The sequence below is a fragment of the Coregonus clupeaformis genome, chromosome 15 (genome assembly GCF_020615455.1).
Source record: "Coregonus clupeaformis isolate EN_2021a chromosome 15, ASM2061545v1, whole genome shotgun sequence".
NCBI classification, from domain to species: Eukaryota; Metazoa; Chordata; class Actinopteri; order Salmoniformes; family Salmonidae; genus Coregonus; species Coregonus clupeaformis.
The window spans coordinates 66,248,636-66,273,327 of NC_059206.1; the positions used below are offsets into that span (position 1 = coordinate 66,248,636).

Sequence of the window (24,692 nt, forward strand, 5' to 3'; positions counted from 1 at the left end):
CCCCACGCCAATTTTTGCCAGATATAAACCAGAGACAACGCACGGATGAAAGCTGTACTGCCCTTTTGTTGCCGTGACGACAGCAGCTATTCCACAATCACAAGGGAGGAATGTTCCGAGGACTCGAGGGCAGATGCTCCGCCCAACGGGGGAATTCAGGTGCTGCATATCTGGAAACCGAACAAAAATGAAATAAACTGATGTGTAGTGTACATCTCAGGAACACAGAAGATAACCCATAAAACCATGACATGTCTAAAAAACCTTAGTTACCCTATATCCAGTGCATGTTACCATTTAGGGATTGGCTGGATGTCAGGGTGTGTTTGTGTCAGGTGTAAAATCAGGTAGAACCGGTTCCTGGTTGTTCTGATCTGAATACCCTGCACTGCCCTGCCCTCCCCCTTCCCTGGCCTATTGTTCCCTCTCTCTCATACGCTGGCTGTTTCGCTGAGAGATCTCACTGCCTTCCGCACACCTGTTAGCTGCAACCACCTGACCGAGCACCAGAAAAAGGTACGTGGCGATGGTGATTTTAGTAGTGTAGAGCTATTTCACAATTTCTTCTGTATGGGAGATGTGTGGTAGACGTTGAATTTTGTGACACTTATATGTATTTGGTATTTTTGTAAGGTTACAGACTTGCCAGAAGTTTGATTAGTTCAATGATAATGCCACAAAACGAATGAGGAAAATCCATCCGATTGTAAATGTCATAGCACTTTCAAATTAAACAGAATGATCATATTGGGGTGTTGGAGGTTAAAGTTGTTCTTAGTAGTTGTCCAACCGTCAGGCAAACCAATATCCAGTTGAAGTCGGTAGTGTACATACACTTAGGTTGGAGTCATTAAAACTCGTTTTTCAACCACTCCACAAATGTCTTGTTAACAAACTATAGTTTTGGCAAGTTGGTTAGGACATCTACTTTGTGCATGACACAAGTAATTTTTCCAACAATTGTTTACAGACAGATTATTTCACTTATAATTCACTGTATCACAATTCCAGTGGGTCAGAAGTTTACATACACTAAGTTGACTGTGCCTTTAAATAGCTTGGAAAATTCCAGAAAATTATGTCATGGCTTTAGAAGCTTTTGATAGGCTAATTGACATCATTTGAGAGACATCCTTGGGAGCAATTTCCAAATGCCTGAAGGTACCACGTTCATCTGTACAAACAATAGTACGCAAGTATAAACACCATGGGACCACGCAGCCGTCATACCGCTTAGGAAGGAGACACATTCTGTCTCCTAGAGAGTAACGTACTCTGGTGCGAAAAGTGCAAATCAATCCCAGAACAACAGCAAAGGACATTGTTTATTTTTATTTTTATTTCACCTTTATTTAACCAGGTAGGCCAGTTGAGAACAAGTTCTCATTTACAACTGCGACCTGGCCAAGATAAAGCAAAGCAGAGCGATAAAACAACAACAACACAGAGTTACATATGGAATAAACAAAATGTACAGTCAATAACACAATAGAAAATCTATATACAGTGTGTGCAAATGTAGTAAGTTATGGAGGTAAGGCAATAAATAGGCCATAGTGCAAAATAATTACAATTTAGTATTAACACTGGAGTGATAGATGCGCAGAAGATGATGTGCAAATAGAGATACTGGGGTGCAAATGAGCAAAATAAATAACAATGTAAATAACATTATGGGGATGAGGTAGTTGGGTGGGCTAATTACAGATGGGCTGTGTACAGGTGCAGTGATCGGTAAGATGCTCTGACAACTGATGCTTAATGTTAGTGAGGGAGATAAGAGTCTCCAGCTTCAGAGATTTTTGCAGTTCGTTTCAGTCATTTGCAGCAGAGAACTGGAAGGAATGGCGGCCAAAGGAGGTGTTGGCTTTAGGGATGACCAGTGAGATATACCTGCTGGAACGCATACTACGGGTGGGTGTTGCTATGGTGACTAATTATTTAAGATAAGGTGGAGATTTGCCTAGAAGGGATTTATAGATGACCTGGAGCCAGTGGGTTTGGCGACAAATATGTAGTGAGGGCCAGCCAACGAGAGCGTACAGGTCACAATGGTGGGTAGTGTATGGGGCTTCGGTGACAACACGCATGGCACTGTGATAGACTACATCCAATTTGCTGAGTAGAGTGTTGGAAGCTATTTTGTAAATGACATCGCCCAAGTCAAGGATCGGTAGGATAGTCCGTTTTACGAGGGCATGTTTAGCAGCACGAGTGAAGGAGGCTTTGTTGCGAAATAGGATGCCGATTCTAGATTTAACTTTGGATTGGAGATGCTTAATGTGACTCTGGAATGAGAGTTTATGGTATTTGTAGTTGTCCACATATTCTAAGTCAGACCCGCCGAGAGTAGTGATTCTAGTCGGGCGGGCAGGTGCAAGCAGCGTTCGATTGAAGAGCATGCATTTAGTTTTACTAGCATTTAAGAGCAGTTGGAGGCCATGGAAGGAGTGTTGTATGGCATTGACGCTCGTTTGGAGGTTTGTTAACACAGTGTCCAATGAAAGGCCAGATGTATACAAAATGGTGTCGTCTGCGTAGAGGTGGATCTGAGAATCACCAGCAGCAAAAGCGACATCATTGATATACACAGAGAATAGAGTCGGCCCGAGAATTGAACCCTGTGGCACCCCATAGAGACTGCCAGAAGTCCAGACAACAGGCCCTCCGATTTGACACATTGAACTCTATCTGAGAAGTAGTTGGTGAACCAGGCGAGGCATTCATTTGAGACACCAAGGCTATTTAGTCTGCCAATAAGAATGCGGTGATTGACAGAGTCAAAAGCCTTGGCCAGGTCGATGAAGACAGCTGCACAGTACTGTCTTTTATCGATCGCGGTTGTTATATCGTTAAGATGCTGGAGGAAACAGGTACAAAAGTATCTACAGTAAAACGAGTCCTATATCGACATAACCTGAAAGGACAAAGATCATACTTTTTGGAGAAATGTCCTCTGGTCTGATGAAACAAAAATAGAACTGTTTGGCCATAATGACCATCTTTATGTTTGGAGGAAAAAGGTGGTGCCTGCAAGCCGAAGAACACCATCCCAACCGTGAAGCACAGGGTGGCAGCATCATGCTGTGGGGGCGCTTTGCTGCAGGAGGGACTGGTGCACTTCACAAAATAGATGGCATCATGAGGAAGGAAAATTATGTGGATATATTGAAGCAACATCTCAAGACATCAGTCAGGAAGTTAAAGCTTGGTCGCAAATGGGTCTTCCAAATGGACAATGACCCCAAGCATACTTCCAAAGTTGTGGCAAAATGGCTTAAGGACAACAAAGTCAAGGTATTGGAGTGGCCATCACAAAGCCCTGACCTCAATCCTACAGAAAATGTGTGGGCAGAACTGAAAAAGTGTGTGCAAGCAAGGAGGCCTACAAACCTGACTCAGTTACACCAGCTCTGTCAGGAGGAATTGGCCAAAATTCACCAACTTATTGTGGGAAGCTTGTGGAAGGCTACCCGAAATGTTTGACCCAAATTAAACAATTTAAAGGCAATGCTACCAAATACTAATTGAGTGTATGTAAACTTCTGACCCAGTGGGAATGTGATGAAAGAAATAAAAGTTGAAAATCATTCTCTCTACAATTATTCTGACATTTCACATTCTTAAAATAAAGTGGTGATCCTAACTGACCTATTACTATTTTATCAATGCAGATTCAGGTAATTGTCAAGTGTACATGGGTTTTTTTGCTTACTTTTCTGAGGGGACTCAAATGGTGTTAACCCAACTTTATTTTTACCAAACCAAACATGTAAAGTTGGAAGAGCACACAAACCTAACATAAAGATACTCAGAGTGATTGAAGGAGGATAACATTTCGCCAAATGGTTAGTCTACAATGACTGAGTTAATCATGACACTTTCTCCATGCTTAAATTTAAATAAAATAAATAAAGTAAGATGAGTAGTCCCAACAGACAGAATACATTCAGATATGTTCTTTTATTTCAATCATGCTATCAAAACCTATTCAACCCTTGGCTTTGAGGATATTTCTGAAGGGGAAATGCTAGGCAGACATTCATGTGTGCTTTGACAATGCTGCTGAATGCATATTTAGTATGCCAACAGGCAATATTGCTGTTCATCACAGATTGACTCAACTAAAGTACATGGGAGTCTCCCCATAGTTACACCCTGAATGATTATTGCATTGGCATTCGTTTACTCTATTGTCCCTGTTACGAACGCCGTGGCTTTAAACGTCTAGGGTGGATGGACAAGAGACCCGTAACATAATTCATGCAAATTAGAAGCGTGACATGGAACAGTGAGAACAAAAACTACACGACAACCATAAACTACCGTCAAACATAAAAGGTTTATTTTTGAACACACGGTAAAGGTTTGGGAAAAAGGGCTGAGCAGGACCCAAGAAATGAAACAATAGTGTAAAAAAAAACTAAACTGATCTTGCCTGCCTCAATAACCGCTAAGCTACTACTAGTCATACAAAAATACAGTGGGTGGTCCGCTCAGGTCTAACTAGTGTTTTTAGACAGTTTTCTTCCTACGGGTAATGTACGCCCAAGGGCAACTTGCTTAAATTCCCCCTTTCCCAGAAACACACAAAGTTACCAAACAGAGTAACCAGCAAATGAGTGAGTACACAAAACACCACAGTATCCATACTCACATACGGAAATAGTCTCTAACAACAAACACAACTGACCGGCTTTTAAACAATGGGATGTGTGATTGAAAAACCAGAAACAGGTGGTGCAATGCAGAGGACTGTCCACTGATTGGTCCACCTCAGCAATCAGCAGACACCCCAACGACCACCAATCAGGAACATACAGGACACCTGTGATTAGGGCAGAAGGAGAGGAAAAACACAAAAAGACACAGGATACCTGTATCCGTAACACTCCCACCCTTAAAAGAGATCAACAGCATCCTGACGGGATAACAAAAAACAAAAAAAATCTTTAAACACGAGACAAAGCATCTGCCAACACATTATCCGACCCCTTTTTGTGGCAGATCTCCAAATTATAATTTTGCACTACAAGTGCCCAACGCATAAGGCGTTGGTTCTGGTTGTACATCCGGTGGAGAAAAACTAAGGGGTTATGGTCAGTATATACTATCACTGGTAATGCACTGGAACCAACATAAACTTCAAAGTACTGCAGAGCTAACAACAAAGCTAGAGCTTCTTGTTCAATGGTGGAATAGTTTGTCTGACATTTGTTACATTTCCGTGAAAAATAACAGACAGGATGGACCACTCCACTCTGGTCCTGCTGCAGTAGAACAGCACCAGCACCTCTGGCACTTGCATCTACCTCCAGTTTAAACGGTCGTTCAAAATCTGGGGCAGCAAGAACAGGAGTACTACATAAGAGTGCTTTAGCAGTGTTGAAAGCAGTACGACAATCTTCAGACCATACAAATTTTCTCGCCGGACTGAGCAAATCCGTTAATGGAGCAACTACCGCAGATACATTTTTACAGAAACTACGGTAGTAGCCAACCATCCCTAAAAAGCGGCGTAGCTCTCTTCTGGTGGTAGGTGCGGGAAATGCATTTATAGCTGAGATCTTGGCATCTAGAGGGCGCACCTGATTGGTGGCCGACCTGTTTGGATGGCCGACCTGTTTACCAAGATAAGTAACAGTGGCCTTCCCAAACTCGCACTTTGCTAAGTTCAGGGTTAGAGAAGCGGCTGCTAGACGTTCACACACTACCCTTAGAGTGTTAACATGATCAGACCACTCAGTTGAATAAATTACCAGATCATCAAGGTAAGCACTACAATTAGGAACTCCAGCCAATACTGTGTTAACCAGGCGTTGGAAAGTGGCTGGTGCGTTCCGCATCCCAAATGCCATGACAGCATATTGTAGGAAGTGATCTGGGGTCACAAAGGCAGAGATGTCGGAGGCACGTGAGGTTAACGGCACCTGCCAGTAACCTTTAGAAGATCTAGTTTGGTTACATAAGTAGCAGCACCAACAGTATCAATACAGTCATCCAATCTGGGTAACGGGAACGAGTCGGGCACTGTGACAGCATTTACCTTCCGATAGTCCGTACATAACCTGGATGTCCCATCAGGTTTAGGAACCAGAATGCACGGAGAACTCCAAGGACTTGAACTTGGCATAGCCAGGTTATTCTCCAGCAAATAACCGACCTCATCCCTCATTATCTTTCTTTTAGAGACGTTGACACGATAAGCATGTTGCTTGATAGGTGCAGCGTTTCCAACATTAATGTCATGTTCTAACACATTTGTGCATGTAGGAACATCATTAAAAATACATGGAAAGCTGTGTAATAGTCTCACAATATCATCTGACTGTCCGTCCGTTAAATGAATCAGGCTTGACCGGAGAGACAGCAGCATCTCTGAATTAGGAAATCTAGCACACTGCTGCGGAGTATTGCGCAACTCCAACCCATCTCCATCCACATCATTAACATGACCTCCCACTACAGCCGTAGCAGCAATAGAGACAGCCGATTCGGCCAGTTTCTCTGGACTGTCTATCTGAGTGACGGGTCTGGTGTGGTATGTCTTCAACATGTTAACGTGGCACACACGAGATTGGCGTTTTCTATCAGGAGTCTATATCACGTAGTCAGTTTCACTTAGTTTATTTTCAATGACATAAGGACCAGAGAAACGTGCTGACAATGACGCTCCTGGCACCGGCAACAATGACAACAATGGCTGCAGTGAACGAGAAACAGCCTGGTGTCATAGTGCCGTTTCATCCGTCTCTGTGAGGAAGACAGCGCTTCCTTTGCTAGAGCACAGGCACCATGTAGGCGCTCACGAAAGCGACTAACGTAGTCCAACACATTTTCTTTCACACACAACTCTTGTGATAAAAACTGATCCTTAAGGACTTTCATAGGTCCTCTCATGGTGTGTCCAAACACCAGTTCAGCTGGGCTGAACCCTAAGGATTCCTGTACTGTCTCACGGACAGCAAACAAAACTAGAGGAACTCCCTCATCCCAATCCTTCTCAGATTCCAAGCAATATTTACGGAGCATAGACTTCAGTGTCTGATGCCAACGTTCAAGCGCACCCTGAGACTCTGGGTGATATGCGCTTGACACACGGTGTGTAACTGACAAGGATTTTAACACTTGTTTGAAAAGTTTAGAAAGGAAATTCGTACCTTGATCAGTTTGTACCATCTTAGGTAACCCAAAAGTTGAGAAGAATTTGATCAACGCTTTACTCACCACCGGAGCAGTAATCCTTCGCAGAGGAATGGCCTCTGGGTACCTGGTGGCCACACACATAATCATCAACATAAACTGGTTACCAGATTTTGTCTTTGGTAATGGTCCAACACAATCAACCATCACAAGTTCGAATGGTTCACCTATGGCCGGTATGGGACAAAGAGGCGCGGGGGAAATAACCTGGTTCGGTTTCCCAGTTACTTGACAGGTGTGGCAAGTCCGACAGAACTAAGCCACATCTTGTTTTAAACCAGGCCAAAATAAATGTCGCAAAACTCGATCATAAGTCTTGGTGACTCCCAGATGTCCGGACCACTGGTGATCATGAGCGAGGGATAAAACATTTTGTCGAAAGGCTGTAGGAATCACTATTTGGTAAACAGCATTCCAATCTCCGCCAGCGTCAACATGGGATGTCCATTTACGCATGAGGAGATTACCATCAATGAAGTATGCCATGTTTTTCTTCTTTAGCTCCTCCTCTGAGACAACACTAGAAAAACATTTAGCCAGGCTAATGTCAACCTTTTGGTTAGCGATCAGCTGCTCACGAGTGACTGGTAACTGTATTTTTATTTTTATTTTTTTTTATTTTTATTTTATTATTTTTTTTTTTAAATTTTTTTTTTATTTTTATTATTTTTTTTGGGGGGAATGGATCAGCTTAATATTGCAGATAGATTGTATCTTCTATCAATGTAATTGTCTGCATCACTTCCAATCCCCCATTTTTTATTTTTATTTTTTTTTATTTTTTATATATATACTCCCCTTTATTACTTTTCAACCCCACCATCCTTTCCCTACTTGGAGTAAATTAGTGAACAACAATGCCCAGGTCTCCACTTCCGGTCTATACTTACTATCTACACCTTATGGACACAGTTAATTTTACAATAATTCTATTATATATATACATATATATATACATATACATACATACATATATATCATTATTATTATTATTATTATTTATTTATTTTTTGCTCCTGAACTATTTCTACTCTCAACCTCTCCGATCGTTTCATGATGTCCATCCGGTTTGCTTCTATATGCCATATCTTTCTAACTGTGCTCTTTCCCAAAAGCTCCCAACATACAGCCTATATACTTATTATGGACACAGTATGCTTTACATTATTAGCTATCTTTGTTATTATTTGTTGTTATTTGTTATTAGTCCCATCCTTCAGCTCTATTCAATACCTCCCATCTATCTCTTAACACCATCCATATCGGATTTCTATTTGCCATATATATTTCAACCGTACTGTGATGTTTTACAATAATTCTGAACCTTTCTATTCTCATTGCTTCTACAGATTGAGAGTTAAAAATAAACTGCTTTGCTAAAAGTATTATTATATTATTGATTGATTGACTATGACTTTTCAGATCACCCAGTAATGCTATCTGCAAGGTTAGTTCCAGGTAAATATTGCAATCCTTTAGCCATTCCTGGACCAGTGTCCAAAAACAAGCTACAAATGGACAGAACCAAAACAAATGGTCCAATGATTCCGTCTCTTCACAGCAAAATCTGCAGAGCTGGGAAGATTGTATCCCCCATATAAATAACATTCTATTGGTAGCAAGGATTTTATATAATAATTTAAATTGAAAGATTCTAATTTTTGAATCCGGTGTCGTTTTGCGTGTCAGTTCATAAACACTATGCCATGGGATCGGTACATCAAAGATCTCTTCCCAACTGGTAACTGTATTGCCTCAGCAACAAATTCCACATCCTTCTTCCTTTCTCTGGACTGTTGGTCAGACTGCACCAGCTTACCAGAGGTAGCACCCAAACTATCCTCTGGGTCACACTCTCTGAATAGAATCGTGTTCGACAAATCTATCACGTCACCCACTTGTCGTGCTTGAGCACGTGTGACAGCACAAGCGGGGAACACATCTGGATAACCCTGTGCCAGCTCCTCGGAGAGAGACTGGTCACTTTTATCCAATACCTCCAATACGGGTATCACCTTTCCTCCGGCAATATCGTTGCCCATTATAAATGTCACACCTTTTACTGGCAACATAGGACGTACTCCAACTCTGAACAATCCACTGGCTAACTCAGAGTGTACGTTCACAAAGTGCAATGGCACGAATCCCATTTTAATTCCTTGTACTAACACACTGGAACCACAATATGTATTATTGGACAAGGGCAACACATCAGATAGTATGAACGACTGCGCCGCACCAGTATCTCTGAGGATTCTAACTGGACGCTGAGACGCTTCGTCATCTGATATGGAAACAAACCCCTCAAAAATGAACGGTTCATAACTGTGATCTTGGACTGGGACAGGGACTTTCAAACCACATTCACTATGAGGCCTCTGTCTTGATTCCGGCCTTACAACCGTACGAATCAGCCCAACACCCGTTGGCGGCCTTGCGTGCTGAGGCATCCCCTGTTTGCGTTTTAGCAGAAAGCAATCATTAACCATATGTCCCACCTTATGACAATAGAAACAGTGACGCACATCTTTTGGGCGTGCTGGATGTACTGCTGGCCGACTAGGACTAAAAGTTACCAACTCTGCGGCCCTGCTCTCCGTACGAGCCGAAAACACGCTCTTATGCGTCAACACAAACTCGTCTGCCAATACAGACACTTCCGACAGTGAGGATACTTTCTGTTCGTTCAGATAAACTACAATGCGTTCGGGTAAGCAATTTTTAAACTCTTCTAACAAGATTAACTCCCGTAGAGAGTTAAAATCAGTTACCTTACTAGCACTGTGCCATTTGTCAAACAGATTTCCTTTGTCTCTAGCAAACTCCACATAAGTCTGAGTAGGATACTTTTTATGAGACCTAAATCTCTGTCGATATGCCTCAGGAACAAGCTCATAGGCACGAAGAACAGTAGCTTTGACCACGTCATAATTCAAGCTGTCTTCAAGAGGTAGCGCTGCCAGAACCACTTGGGCTTTACCTGTTAATTTACACTGAAGTAATAGGCACCATACCTCTTCGGGCCATTTCAATGCTACCGCTATACGTTCAAAAACACTGAAATAGGAATCAACCTCTGACTCCCTAAACACAGGTACCAAGGTGATCTGTCTACTAATATCAAAAGTAGCAGACGACACAGCTGGTGAGGACGGCTCACTAGCAGGCATAGTATGAGCAGAGACTAACCTCGCTGTTTCTGCCTCCAGTTCCATTTTACGCATCTCCAGTTCTTGATCAAGCCTACGCGTCTCCTGTTCTGCCTCTAGCTTACGCGTTTCCAGTTCTGCCTCTAGCTTACGCGTCTCCTGTTCTGCCTCTAGCTTACGCGTCTCCTGTTCTGCCTCTAGCTTACGCGTCTCCTGTTCTGCCTCTAGCTTACGCGTCTCCTGTTCTGCCTCTAGCTTACGCGTCTCCTGTTCTGCCTCTAGCTTACGCGTCTCCTGTTCTGCCTCTAGCTTACGCGTCTCCTGTTCTGCCTCTAGCTTACGCGTCTCCTGTTCTTGATCAAGCCTACGCGTCTCCAGTTCCATCTTACGCGTCTCCAGTTCCTGATCAAGCCTACGCGTTTCCAGCTTGTCTAGCCTGATTTGTGCCCGCTCTTCCGCCTCCATCTGGAGCCGTGTCGAGCGGACATCCATCCTGGCATCACTGTCAGTCAGTGGGGAGAGTGGGTCAAAACGGGGCAATGTGGCTGGAGCCTTAGCCTCGTCCTCAGACACCGACGGGCTTACAGGAGCAGCAGCCACATCCCCTGCAGGAGCAGCAGACTCAGGCGGCGGTAACTCAAGCACTCGCTCGTTCAACAATATCTCTAACACTGCTTTCCTCACTTCTGCTTTCACTAAAACCCTTGATATGGGTACAGAAAAGTGGTCAGCCAAAGCCTGTAGATCCACTCTACGGCAATTCTCAAAAACCTCCCACGTAGGGTTTTCCAAAAATGCATCCAACTCAAAAGTAGCCATCCTAAACTAGCAACACGAGCCGACGAATACTGAACACAAAAAAAACAGGTAGTTACAGCTGCCAAGCTCAACACTGAACCAGACACTAACTAATTTGCATGAGTAGCATGGGTATCAATGAGAATAATCCCGGATGAGCCCCCACATTATGTTACGAACGCCGTGGCTTTAAACGTCTAGGGTGGATGGACAAGAGACCCGTAACATAATTCATGCAAATTAGAAGCGTGACATGGAACAGTGAGAACAAAAACTACACGACAACCATAAACTACCGTCAAACATAAAAGGTTTATTTTTGAACACACGGTAAAGGTTTGGGAAAAAGGGCTGAGCAGGACCCAAGAAATGAAACAATAGTGTAAAAAAAACCTAAACTGATCTTGCCTGCCTCAATAACCGCTAAGCTACTGCTAGTCATACAAAAATACAGTGGGTGGTCCGCTCAGGTCTAACTAGTGTTTTTAGACAGTTTTCTTCCTACGGGTAATGTACGCCCAAGGGCAACTTGCTTAAATTCCCCTTTTCCCAGAAACACACAAAGTTACCAACAGAGTAACCAGCAAATGAGTGAGTACACAAAACACAGGACACCACAGTATCCATACTCACATACGGAAATAGTCTCTAACAACAAACACAACTGACCGGCTTTTAAACAATGGGATGTGTGATTGAAAAACCAGAAACAGGTGGTGCAATGCAGAGGAATGTCCACTGATTGGTCCACCTCAGCAATCAGCAGACACCCCAACGACCACCAATCAGGAACATACAGGACACCTGTGATTAGGGCAGAAGGAGAGGAAAAACACAAAAAGACACAGGATACCTGTATCCGTAACAGTCCCCAAAACTGAGATGCCAGACGCCTATAATACAAGTTCTGGGAGATTTGATTAGAAAAACATGGCGAGTTTGCTTCCATTCAGGGGAAATAATTTTCCTCCTGACCCTGAAATTGAGGTCAAAGCCAAATTGATAGCGTCAACACTTTATCTCCTGTATTGGTATGAATAGATTATAATTCTATTAAAAGATAACGATAGAGTCAAATCAGCCAACCACCCAGAGAGAGCTTGCTTTTTTGTAGTATAGGGTGAGCATTTGTTTCAGAACATGGGGAATATGAAATACCAAATGGGAGCCTTGGGAATTCATAAAGTCTTATCTGGCCTTAATCAATTTAACTATTACATTGTTGGTTACTGGTTGCCTAAGAAAAATGATGTACAGTACAGTGCATTCGGAAAGTATTCAGACCCCTTGACTTTTTCCACATTTTGTTAAGTTACAGCCTTATTCTAAAATTGATTAAATTACTTTTTTTCCCCACATCAATCTACACACAATACACCATAATGACAAAGCGAAAACAGGTTTTCAAAACTTTTGCTAATGTATAAAACAAATAAAAAAAATACCTTATGTGCATAAGTATTCAGACCCTTTGCTATGAGAATAGAAATTGAGCTCAGGTGCATCCTGTTTCCATTGATCATCCTTGAGATGTTTCTACAACTTGATTGGAGTCCACCTGTGGTAAATTCAATTGATTGGACATGATTTGGAAAGGCACACAAGTGTTTATATAAGGTCCCACAGTTGACAGTGCATGTCAGAACAAAAACCAAGCCATGAGGTTGAAGGAATTGTCCGTAGCGCTCCGAGACAGGATTGCGTCGTGAAACAGATCTGGGGAAGGGTACCAAAAAATGTCTGCAACATTGAAGGTCCCCAAGAACAAAGTGGCCTTCATCATTCTTAAATTGAAAAAGTTTGGAACCACCAAGACTCTTCCTAGAGCTGCCTGCCCTGCCATACTGAGCAATCGGGGGAGAAGGGCCTTAGTCAGGGAGGTGACCAAGAACCCGATGGTCACTCTGACAGAGCTCCAGAGTTCCTCTGTGGAGATGGGAGAATCTTCCATAAGGACAACCATTCCTGCAGCACTCCACCAATCAGGCCTTTATGGTAGAGTGGCCAGACGGAAGCCACTCAGTAAAAGGCACATGACAGCCCCTTGGAGTTTGCCAAAAGGCACCTAAAGAACTCAGACCATGAGAAACAAGATTCTCTGGCCTGATGAAACCAAGATTTAACTCTTTGGCCTGAATGCCAAGCGTCACGTCTGGAAGAAACCTGGCACCATCCCTACGGTGAAGCATGGTGGTGGCAGCATCATGCTGTTGGTATGTTTTTCAGCAGCAGGAACTGAGAGAATAGTCAGGATCGAGGGAAAGATGAACAGTGCAAAGTACAGAGAGATCCTTGATGAAAACCTGCTCCAGAGCGCTAAGGACCTCAGACTGGGACGAAGGTTCACCTTCCAACAGCACAACGACCCTAAGCACACAGCCAAGACAACGCAGAAGTGGCTTCGGGACAAGTCTCTGAATGTCCTTGAGTGGCCCAGCCAGAGCCCGGACTTGAACCTGATCTAACATCTCTGGAGAGACCTGAAAATAACTATACAGCGACGCTCCCCATCTAACCTGACAGAGCTTTAGAGGATCTGCAGAGAAGAATGGGAGAAACTCCCCAAATACAGGTGTGCAAAGCTTGTAGCTTCATACCCAAGAAGACTGGAGGCTGTAATCGCTGCCAAAGGTGCATCAACAAAGTACTGAGTAAATGGTCTGAATACTTATGTAAATTTGATATTTCCATTTTTTATTTTTGATACATTTGCAAAAAGAATTAAAACCAGTTTTTGCTTTGTCATTATGGGGTATTGTGTGTAGATTGATGAGGGGAAAAAACTATTTAATCAATTTTAGAATAAGGCTGTAACGTAACAAAATATATAAAAAGTCAAGTGGTCTGAATACTTTCCAAATGCACTGTATATTCTCTACTTATAATCAATGGTGGCCTGCACACCATAGGACATTCGAGCCAAAATGGGATAATTAAAAAAACAGATTTTACATTTGTGGAGAATCAACCTTGACTCAATGTATCTAACAAAAATATTTTGTTTATGTGTTGATTGTTGTTCAGAACACGAACGAGAGAGACTGGATATGGACCTTTACGCAATCATCACTGCTGTTTTGCTTCTGCAACTGCAAGGTTTTCATGTGGCCTTGCTCCAGGCACCAACAAACTCTCCAGGACGTATGATTGATCAAAGTTGGCTTCGTCAATTGGTCAAATCCAAGCTCAACAAGACGTCACAAGCTCAGTCCAATGACATTGTTGATATGAACCAGGAGGGTACTGAGTCAACAGATGACTCTGCTTGGGCTATCACAGATAGCTCCGTGTCATTTAGTGGGGAACAGGATGACATCCAGGACACAAATGAGACTTCAGGTGGTGTGACGATTGGCACAGCAATGCCACCAGGGTTGCCAGATGCTACAGCAGAGGACTCTGAATCTTCAGCGACCACTGTTGAATCTCCACAAATCACTGTTGCACCAGAACTCCCAGTGAGTGTCGCCTTAAACTCAAGCCAAGTTTCCAATGCAACTGGAGAGGACAGTGGATTCCAAACTACCACCACCACTCCAATCACAGAAAACTCAAATGGCTCTAATTCCATGTCCAATGACACTGAATTAAATGAGACAACCACAGCTCCAGACACCAATAGCACAGATGAGGCCAGTCCAGATCCTGATGCTGAGAATGGGGTAACCAACAGTACAGAGGACAGCCATAATGTAACGACTGCAGTACCAGAAGTACCAGAGCCATCCAGTGAACCATCCACAGCTTCCCCCACCACAGAGCTCCCCTTGGACTCCCCTGGGACTACAACTGCCAAAATCATCACACAAACTACAACAACCACAGGTCCCAGCACAACGACATCCATGATGGAAACTGGTGCCGCTTCAGGGAACAACTCTGCGAGAGGTGAGGAGAGTGTTCCAGTGTCTAAGTATCTGGTACATTCTTTGTTTCAAGGGTACTGCTGTGTGCACCTGTAACCTACTTACTTGCTTGGTCAAGGGAGCCTGTAACAACTTTTAGGGAGATACCAAGAGATCAAAAAATGTGTTTAAATTTGGGTGTGTTCACTTCACATATCCATTGTGATATTGTTTTAAATGTTTTGGGAGAGGCATTAATGAATGAGTCAGCAACCAGACAAAGACAGAGCAGTCAAAAAGTAACACAATATCCAACAACACTCAAAGGGATCTTATGTTATATCACCATGGTCTTTTTTACACACAGCTTTCTTACCGGTCTCTCCCTGACCCACATTTGACAGATCTCTTTTTTTTTGTTATTGTCAAAGCACAAACTCCCCTTCTTTCACCGGCTGGGTAGGGTTGATTTTCAGACACTATCTGCATGCCCACAGTGAGTGGAGGCTTCCATTACAAACACCTTCTCCAGGGGACAAAATACCCCTGTGTTAGCCTGGCTACAGGAAGGAGGGGGTCAGTAGCTGAGGTTCATTGCTGCAGTGCAGGGCGTGAGAGTACTACTCTCCAGTTTCTAACATACTAAACAAGGGTTTATTTGAGTGGGTGATTGGTGACATTCATTAAAGGAGAATATCCCCAATTTTGACAGGTTATAAATGATTTACGAGTAGTTCCTCTTGTAATTCTAATTCAATTGCACACATGATTTGCCAGGTACAGTCATGAATTTGAATATGTAGTAACTACTTCTGTCAAATTTGACTATAAATACTTGGAAATGTGTTCCGAAAAACAGTGTTACCATTGGGAAAGACCTCATCGTACATTTCAGCCGGTGATTTGTTTAGACTGTGGCACGTTTGACCTGTTGGTTTACCTCATTTGCATGTTGCTTTACAGATTTTCCATGGTTAGTACAGCATGCTAGTTATGCTTCGCAGTCTATGTATGCAATGTTTATTAATCTATTGACAACACATACTGGCTAATTACCTTTTTTTTAGGGAACATGGAGAGAAACGGTGTGGAGTTTCACACAACCATGTCACATAAAAGTAGACAATATCTGGACCTAGATCCTATTTTCTCTATTCATGCATTGCACCTCCGTCACCTGGTAGCATTACGCCATTGTTACACTGAAAATAAAAGCTTCCTGGAGGATCCTTTAGGGGTTCTTCAAATTGAAACTGTGGGGTAACCCCTATAAGTTATTTGAAGAACCCTTTTAAAACGACTCTGGCATGTTGATGTTGATGTCCTCTGTAGGTTATGAATAGCCAGAATGATTTTGCAATGCATGGTGATCAAACAGGTTTCCTATTATATTCATCAGAGGTGTAGGGAGGGTGAAGTCTGTGAATACAAAAAATATATAATTATACAGATGGTTAACAAAACGTGCACACAACAGTATTCATACCTTGGTTTTTGTGGTAAATGTGAATGAAAAAAACGATTCACTTTTGACAAAGGTTTTCATACACATACAGTTAAAGTCGGAATTTTACATACACTTAGGTTGGAATCATTAAAACTTGTTTTTCAATCACTCCACAAATTTCTTGTTAACAAACTATAGTTTTGGCAAGTTGGTTAGGACATCTACTTTGTGAATGACACAAGTACTTTTTCCAACAATTGTTTACAGACAGATTATTTCACTTATAATTCACTGTATCACAATTCCAGTGGGTCAGAAGTTTACATACACTAAGTTGACTGTGCCTTTAAACAGCTTGGAAAATTCTAGAAAATGATGTCATGGCATTAGAAGCTTCTGATAGGCTAATTGACATCATTTGAGTCAATTGGAGGTGTACCTGTGGATGTATTTCAAAGCCTACCTTCAAACTAAGTGCCTCTTTGCTTGACATCATGGGAAAATCAAAAGAAATCAGCCAAGACCTCAGAAAAAAATTTGTAGACCTCCACAAGTCTGGTTCATCCTTGGGAGCAATTTCCAAATGCCTGAAGGTACCACGTTCATCTGTACAAATAATAGTACGCAAGTATAAACACCATGGGACCACGCAGCTGTCATACCGCTCAGGAAGGAGACACGTTCTGTCTCCTAGAGATGAACGTACTTTGGTGCGAAAAGTGCAAATCAATCCCAGAACAACAGCAAAGGATCTTGTGAAGTTGCTGGAGGAAACAGGTACAAAAATATCTATATCCACAGTAAAACAAGTCCTACATCAACATAACCTGACAGGCCACTCAGCAAGGAAGAAGCCACTACTCCAAAACTGCCATAAAAAAGCCAGACTACGGTTTGCAACTGCACATGGGGACAAATATCATACTTTTTGGAGAAATGTCCTCTGGTCTGATGAAACAAAAATATAACTGTTTGGCCATAATGACCATCGTTATGTTTGGAGGAAAAAGGGGGCTACTTGCAAGCCGAAGAACACCATCCCAACTGTGAAGCACGGGGGTGGCAGCATCATGCTGTGGGGGTGCTTTGCTGCAGGAGAGACTGGTGCACTTCACAAAATAGATGGCATCATGAGGAAGGAAAATTATGTGGATATATTGAAGCAACATCTCAAGATATCAGTCAGGAAGTTAAAGCTTGGTCGTAAATGGGTCTTCCAAATGGACAATGACCCCAAGCATACTTCCAAAGTTGTGGCAAAATGGCTTAAGGACAACAAAGTCAAGGTATTGGAGTGGCCATCACAAAGCCCTGACCTCAATCCTATAGAACATTTGTGGGCAGAACTGAAAAAGAGTGTGCGAGCAAGGAGGCCTACAAACCTGACTCAGTTACACCAGCTCTGTCAGGAGGAATGGGCCAAAATTCACCCAACTTATTGTGGGAAGCTTGTGGAAGGCTACCTGAAACGTTTGACCCAAGTTAAACAATTTAAAGGCAGTGCTACCAAATACTAATTGAGTGTATGTAAACTTCTGACCCTGTCACGTTCGTTGTATAAAGGATCGGACCAAGGTGCAGTGTGGTATGCGTACATGTTTAATTATTTAAATAAACACTTGACAAAATAACAAAAGCAACTGAACGTGAAATTCTAAACGCTAACAGCAACAAGCCTAAACAGAATCAGAAAGAAGATCCCACAACTAAAGGTAGGCAAAATGGCTGCCTAAGTATGATCCCCAATCAGAGACAACGATCGACAGCTGCCTCTGATTGGGAACATTTACATTTACATTTAAGTCATTTAGCAGACGCTCTTATCCAGAGCGACTTACAAATTGGTGCATTCACCCTATAGCCAGTGGGTTAACCACTTTACAATTTTTTACTTTTTTTTTTTTTTTTTTTTTTTTTTTTTTTTTTTTGGGGGTAGAAGGATTACTTCATCCTATCCCAGGTATTCCTTAAAGAGGTGGGGTTTCAAATATCTCCGGAAGGTGGTGAGTGACTCCGCTGTCCTGGCGTCGTGAGGGAGCTTGTTCCACCATTGGGGTGCCAGAGCAGCGAACAGTTTTGAACCACACCCGGCCGGCCAACATAGAAATAGAATAAACTAGATTCTATCCAAATCATACCCTGACCTAACCAAACAGAGAACACAGGTGATCTCTAATGTCAGGACGTGACAGACCCAGTGGGAATGTGATGAAAGAAATAAAAGCTGAAATAAATCAATCATTCTCTCTACTATTATTCTGACATTTCACATTCTTAAAATAAAGTGGTGATCCTAACTGACCTAAAACAGGGAATGTTCACCCACATGCTCTTAAGGAAATTGTGAATGTCATGGATACATTAGAACTAGTAGATATATGGAGGCTTAAATATGCTGATCTAGTGAGATATACATGGCGGAGACTGAATCAAGCTAGTCGTCTTGACTTCTTTCTTATCTCATTCTCGTTGGCACCAAAAGTAAAAAAGTGTTGATAGGGGACAGAATGCGGTCGGACCATCATATAATAGGCATATACATTACTCTGACTGAATTTCCACGTGGGCGAGGATATTGGAAATTTAATCAAAGCCTATTGGATGATAATTTATTTATAATTAGAACAAAGGAATTTATAACTGACTTTTTCCAACATAACATAGGTACAGCGAATCCCCTTATTGTATGGGACACCTTTAAATGTGCCTTTAGAGGCCACCATGCAATTCAGTACTCATCTCGAAAACAAAAGCAATTTAGGTCAAAAGAGTTTATACTAAGAAAGGAAATAGAAAGTCTAACAGAACAGATAGATGGCAATAAAAACTGTAACATAGAGGCTCAGAATAAATTAGAGGAAAAACAAAAAGAAATGGAAAAACTTATTCAAGAAAGATCAAGTGTAATATATTATAAAAATAAAGCAAACTGGATGGAATATGGGGGAAAAATGCACAAAATTCTTTTTTAATCTTCAACATAGGAATGCTACCAAAAGAACTTAATGAAACTGGTTACAATTGACGGAGTCACCCATAATTCACCAAATGATATTTTGAAGGAAGAAACAAAGTACTTTAACCATATGTTTTCTTTTCAGTCGCCTCCATCTCCTCTAACTGAAGCTAATTGTAGAGATTTTTTTCTATTGATAATGTCAAATTAACAGCCACACAGAAAGACTCATGTGAAGGTGAAATTACAGAGGAGGAACTTCTGGATGCAATTAAAGACTTTAAGTCCGGGAAAACTCCAGGGTTGGATGGCATACCAATCGAGGTATACCAAACCTTTTTTGATATACTAAGAGGACCGTTATTAGCATGTTTTAACCACTACTATGTAAATGGTAGATTATCTGACACTCAAGAAGAAGGTCTGATCTCATTATTACTGAAACAGGATACAAGTGGAAAATATAAAGATCCAGTCCATTTACAAAATTGGAGGCCCCTTACACTTCAGTGTTGTGATGCAAAAATCCTAGCAAAATGTATAGCGCATAGAATTAAAAAGGTATTGTCGGATATTATTCATTCTAATCAGACAGGTTTTTTTTTACATGGAAGATACATTGGAGATAATATAAGGCAAGTATTGGAAACAATAGAACTGTTATGATTTAACTGGATAAGAACCCAAATGCAGACAAGTACACCAAGCCAGAGAAGTTTTAACAGGTTTATTTACAATGTTCAAAGTCCAGGTTTCCAAATATAAGGGAAGAGCAAGTCCAGGTACAGGGAGGGTAACAGATCCAGATCAGGGCAGGTGTGGTACCGTAATGTCCTAGTGTCCGTGGTGAGTCCAAAAGAGAGGTCCGGTAATGGAGAGCAGGATGGTGGTGGCAGGAGTGAAGCGGAGGCAGGAGTCAGGTTCCAAATATCTGTGGCACAGGAGAAAAAGTAAATAGAACAGACCAAAAACACAAAGAGCAAAAATAACCAGGTTGAGTCGGCAGCGAGACTAACATGGTCGTCTTGACTATGATCTGACGATGAGTGGTAAGTTTGACCGGGTCTTAAAGGCTGAGGTGATATGGTGAATGAGCTGCAGCTGGAACCCTGACTCCCGCACACCAGACTTCACTCCTGCAATCAAGGACAGACAGAGGGGAGGGAGAGAGCAGAGAGAGCTACCTATCAGCAGTAGGCCTAACAGTACCCCCCTCACGGACGCCACCTGGCGGCCGACGGGGTTTATCGGGATGTAACCTATGAAACTCTCGGACCAGATCAGGATCCACAATGAAGCTCCTGGGCACCCAGGAACGTTCCTCGGGACCATAACCCTCCCAATCCACCAGGTACTGGAAACCACGACCTCGGCGGCGAACATCCAGAAGTCGCCGGACAGTGTAGACCGGACCCCCACCCACGATCTTGGGCGGAGGAGGGGGACGAGAGGGCGGGCACAAAGGGCTAACCGACACAGGCTTAATCTGGGAAACATGAAAGGTGGAATGAACCCGTAGGGAGGCAGGAAGCTGTAGCTTAACCGCGCAGGGGTTAACAATAGACAGTATCTTGAACGGTCCTATAAAACGAGGCGCCATCTTCTTAGACTCCACCTTCAATGGAAGGTCCCGTGACTTCAGCCATACCTCTTGACCAGGAGAGTAACCGGGAGCCTGGGACCGGTGACGGTTGGCTTGCCTCTGCATGTACGCCGAAGCTCGGGACAGAGCTACCCTGGCCTTCCTCCAGACCTTGAAGCAGCGGCGCATGTGGGACTGCACCGAGGGTACCGCAAGTTCCCTCTCTTGGGAAGGGAACAGGGGAGGTTGATAACCCAGAGCACACAGAAAAGGAGACAAACCAGAGGAAGCGTTAGTCAAGGTGTTATGAGCATATTCCACCCAGGGGAGCATGGAGCTCCATGACCCAGGGTTAGACCCAGTGACACAGCGAAGAGCGGTCTCCATCTCCTGGTTCGCTCTCTCGGCTTGCCCGTTGGTCTGGGGGTGATATCCAGAGGACAGGCTGGATGTAATGCCCAAAGCTTTACAGAAAGCTTTCCACACCTGGGAGACAAACTGGGGACCCCTGTCAGAGACAATATCCGTGGGTAGACCATGAGAGCGGAACACATGTTCAACCAAAATATCAGCCGTCTCTCTGGCAGTGGGCAGTTTAGGTAGGGCCAAAAAATGAGCGAACTTAGAAAAACGATCAATCACCGTAAGAATGACAGTCTTACCAGATGAGGGGGGAAGTCCAGTGACAAAATCCATAGCGATATGCGACCAGGGCCGGCTGGGTATAGGTAGAGGTCGTAGATGACCAGCGCTGGCCTGGGTGGAGTTTTTACTTCGTGCACATACCGTACAAGCAGCAATGAAGGCTCGAGTGTCCGCCTCCATCGTGGCCCACCAGAACTTCCGTCGCACAAAGTCAAGGGTCCGCGAAACTCCAGGGTGACAGGTAAGGGGAGACGAGTGAGCCCACTGAAGTACCTGGGAGCGAGCAGACTCAGGGACAAACATCCGGTTAGGAGGACCCCTCCCAGGGTCAGCTTGATGATGTTGAGCCTGTCTAACAATCCCCTCGATGTCACATGTGATGACTGCAATACTGCAGGTAGGAGGCAAAATGGGTTCAGGGTTACTACCAGTATCAACAGCCGAATGAACACGAGACAGGGCGTCAGGCTTGACGTTGCGTGACCCAGGACGGTAAGACAGAGAAAAATTGAATCTCCCAAAAAAATAGTGCCCACCTGGCTTGACGGGGTTGAGCTGCTTCGCTGACTGGAGGTAAGCCAGATTCTTATGATCCGTCCAAACGATGAAGGGTTGTTCCGCCCCCTCCAACCAATGTCGCCACTCCTCGAGAGCCAGCTTAACGGCGAGCAGTTCACGATTTCCAACATCATAATTCCTCTCTGCCTGAGAAAGTTTCCTTGAGAGAAAAGCACAGGGATGCAGTTTGTTATCTTCAGGAGAACGTTGTGACAACACTGCACCTACCCCAGTGTCGGATGCATCCACCTCCACGACAAACTGGCGGTCGGGGGTCCGGCTGCATCAGAATGGGAGCCGAGGCGAAGCGATGTTTCAGTTCTTCGAACGCTGATTCGGCCCCTTCATTCCAAGCGAACGGTCGTGAGATGGAGGTGAGAGCGGTGAGTGGCGCCGCAATGCGGCTGTAGTCCTTGATGAACCTCCTATAGAAGTTCGCAAACCCCAGGAATCGTTGAAGTTGTTTGCGGGTAGAGGGAGCTGGCCAGTCCGTGACAGCAGAGATCTTAGCTGGGTCCATCCGCAGCTCCCCCTGAGCTATGATGTAACCCAAAAAAGAGGTCTCAGACACATGAAATTCACATTTCTCCATCTTCACAAACAGTTTGTTCTCCAACAACCTTTGCAACACCTGGCGCACATGCAGTTCATGTTCCTGGGAGGACTCTGAGAAAATCAAGATATCATCCAGATAGACAAAAACAAACCGATTCAACATGTCCCGAAGGACATCATTGACTAGTGCCTGAAAAACAGCAGGGGCATTAGACAACCCAAAAGGCATAACCCGATACTCAAAATGTCCCAAGGGTGTGTTGAAGGCAGTCTTCCATTCATCACCCTTACGAATGCGCACCAGGTGATACGCATTTCGTAGATCCAGTTTCGTAAAGATGGTAGCACCATGAAGGAGGGGAAAAGCAGAATTAATCAAAGGCAGAGAATACTTGTTCTTAATGGTGATGTTGTTAAGTCCACGGTAATCAATACAGGGTCTGAGGGTCTTATCCTTCTTAGCAACAAAAAAGAATCCCGCTCCTACAGGTGACGAGGAAGGACGCATAATACCTGCCGCCAAGGAGTCCCGAATGTAGTTCTCCATAGCCTCCGTCTCCGGCCGGGAGAGATTGTACAGGCGACTGCTGGGGGAGCGGGGCTCCTGGCTGGAGGTCAATGGCGCAGTCGTAAGGCCGGTGAGGAGGAAGAGAAGTAGCTCTGTGTTTGCAGAAAACGGATGCCAGGTCATGATACACGTCAGGAACAGCGGAAAGATCCATGGACTCCAGTGGAGGTTGAGGCACAGTACTGGCAGGAGTCTGAGCAGAACACAAACAATTCACATGACAAAATGTGCTCCATGAAACAATGCTACCTGTCACCCAATCAATGTGTGGATTGTGTTTTATGAGCCAGGGGATACCAAGGACCAGGGGAGTCTGTGGGCAGTCGATAATATGGAATTGAATGTTCTCCTGATGATTTCCCGACACTCTAAGACAAACAGGAACAGTCTGATGGGTAATGCGGGTCAACAATTGTCCATTTAGACCCTTAGCCTGCAGCGGACAGTCCATAGGAACAGTCTCCAAATCCATTTGTTGAGCCCACTCTCTATCCAAAAGCTTTCGTCGGCACCAGAGTCAATCAGCGCACTAACAGAGAAATTCTGGGACTGCCACTGGAGGGATGCCTGGAGCAGAATGCGGGGAGAAGAGGAAGAATCCGCTGCTCGGCTCACCAAAACTTCTCCCATAAATGATGAGCCGGCCCTTTTCCCGGACGAACTGGGCAGGAAGGAACGAAATGACCAGCTTCTCCACAATACAGGCAGACCCGAGCCTGAATACGACGTGCACGCTCCTCTGAGGACAACCGTGCACGACCCACCTCCATGGCTTCGGGTTCAGTCCTCCTCGTATCGACTCGGGAAGACACGGCTCTCTCCGTAGGGACGATGCAGGGAGGAGTTTGTTGATGACAGACAGGTTGCTTGGAACTAACACTCCTCTCCCGGCGGCGCTCCCGAATCCGATTATCCAACCTGATAGTGAGTGAAATAAGATTATCCAGCGTAGGCGATTCATCATATGACACCAATTCATCCTTTAAGGTCTCAGACAAAGCATTGATGAACACTCCTTGTAAAGCCTCGTCATTCCAACCACTCACTGCTGCTAAAGTCCGAAACTCCACTGCCATCTCCGCCACACTACGAGCCCCCTGCCGAAGAAAAAAAAAGCCGTTTCGCAGCCTCCTTGCCTCGTACGGGGTGGTCAAAAACCTTCCTCATCTCCGTGGTGAAGGCAACGTAAGCGTTGCAAATGTCCGACTGACTCTCCCAGACCGCGGATCCCCAGGCACGAGCGGAACCGCTAGTAGAGTTGATAAGGTAGGCAATACGGGCTCTTTCTGAGGCGTAGGTGAGGGGCTGTTGTTCAAACACTAACGAGCATTGAGTCAAAAAATCGCCACAGGTTCCCATGTTCCCGTCATAGCGCTCTGGAGCAGG

The 24,692-nt window shown here is 43.9% G+C and overlaps 1 protein-coding gene across 1 annotated transcript in view; it reads left to right on the plus strand.

The window, feature by feature from the left end:
• Window positions 1-437: 437 nt before the first annotated feature.
• Window positions 438-24,692, plus strand: part of LOC121574269 (mucin-15-like) — a 46,082-nt gene continuing 21,827 nt past the window's right edge. Inside the window, exons 1-2 of the mRNA XM_041886888.1 lie at window positions 438-516; window positions 14,175-15,038. Of these exons, the coding sequence (XP_041742822.1) occupies window positions 14,198-15,038 (841 nt within the window). The 5' untranslated portion in view covers window positions 438-516; window positions 14,175-14,197. The remainder of the gene's footprint in view (window positions 517-14,174; window positions 15,039-24,692) is intronic.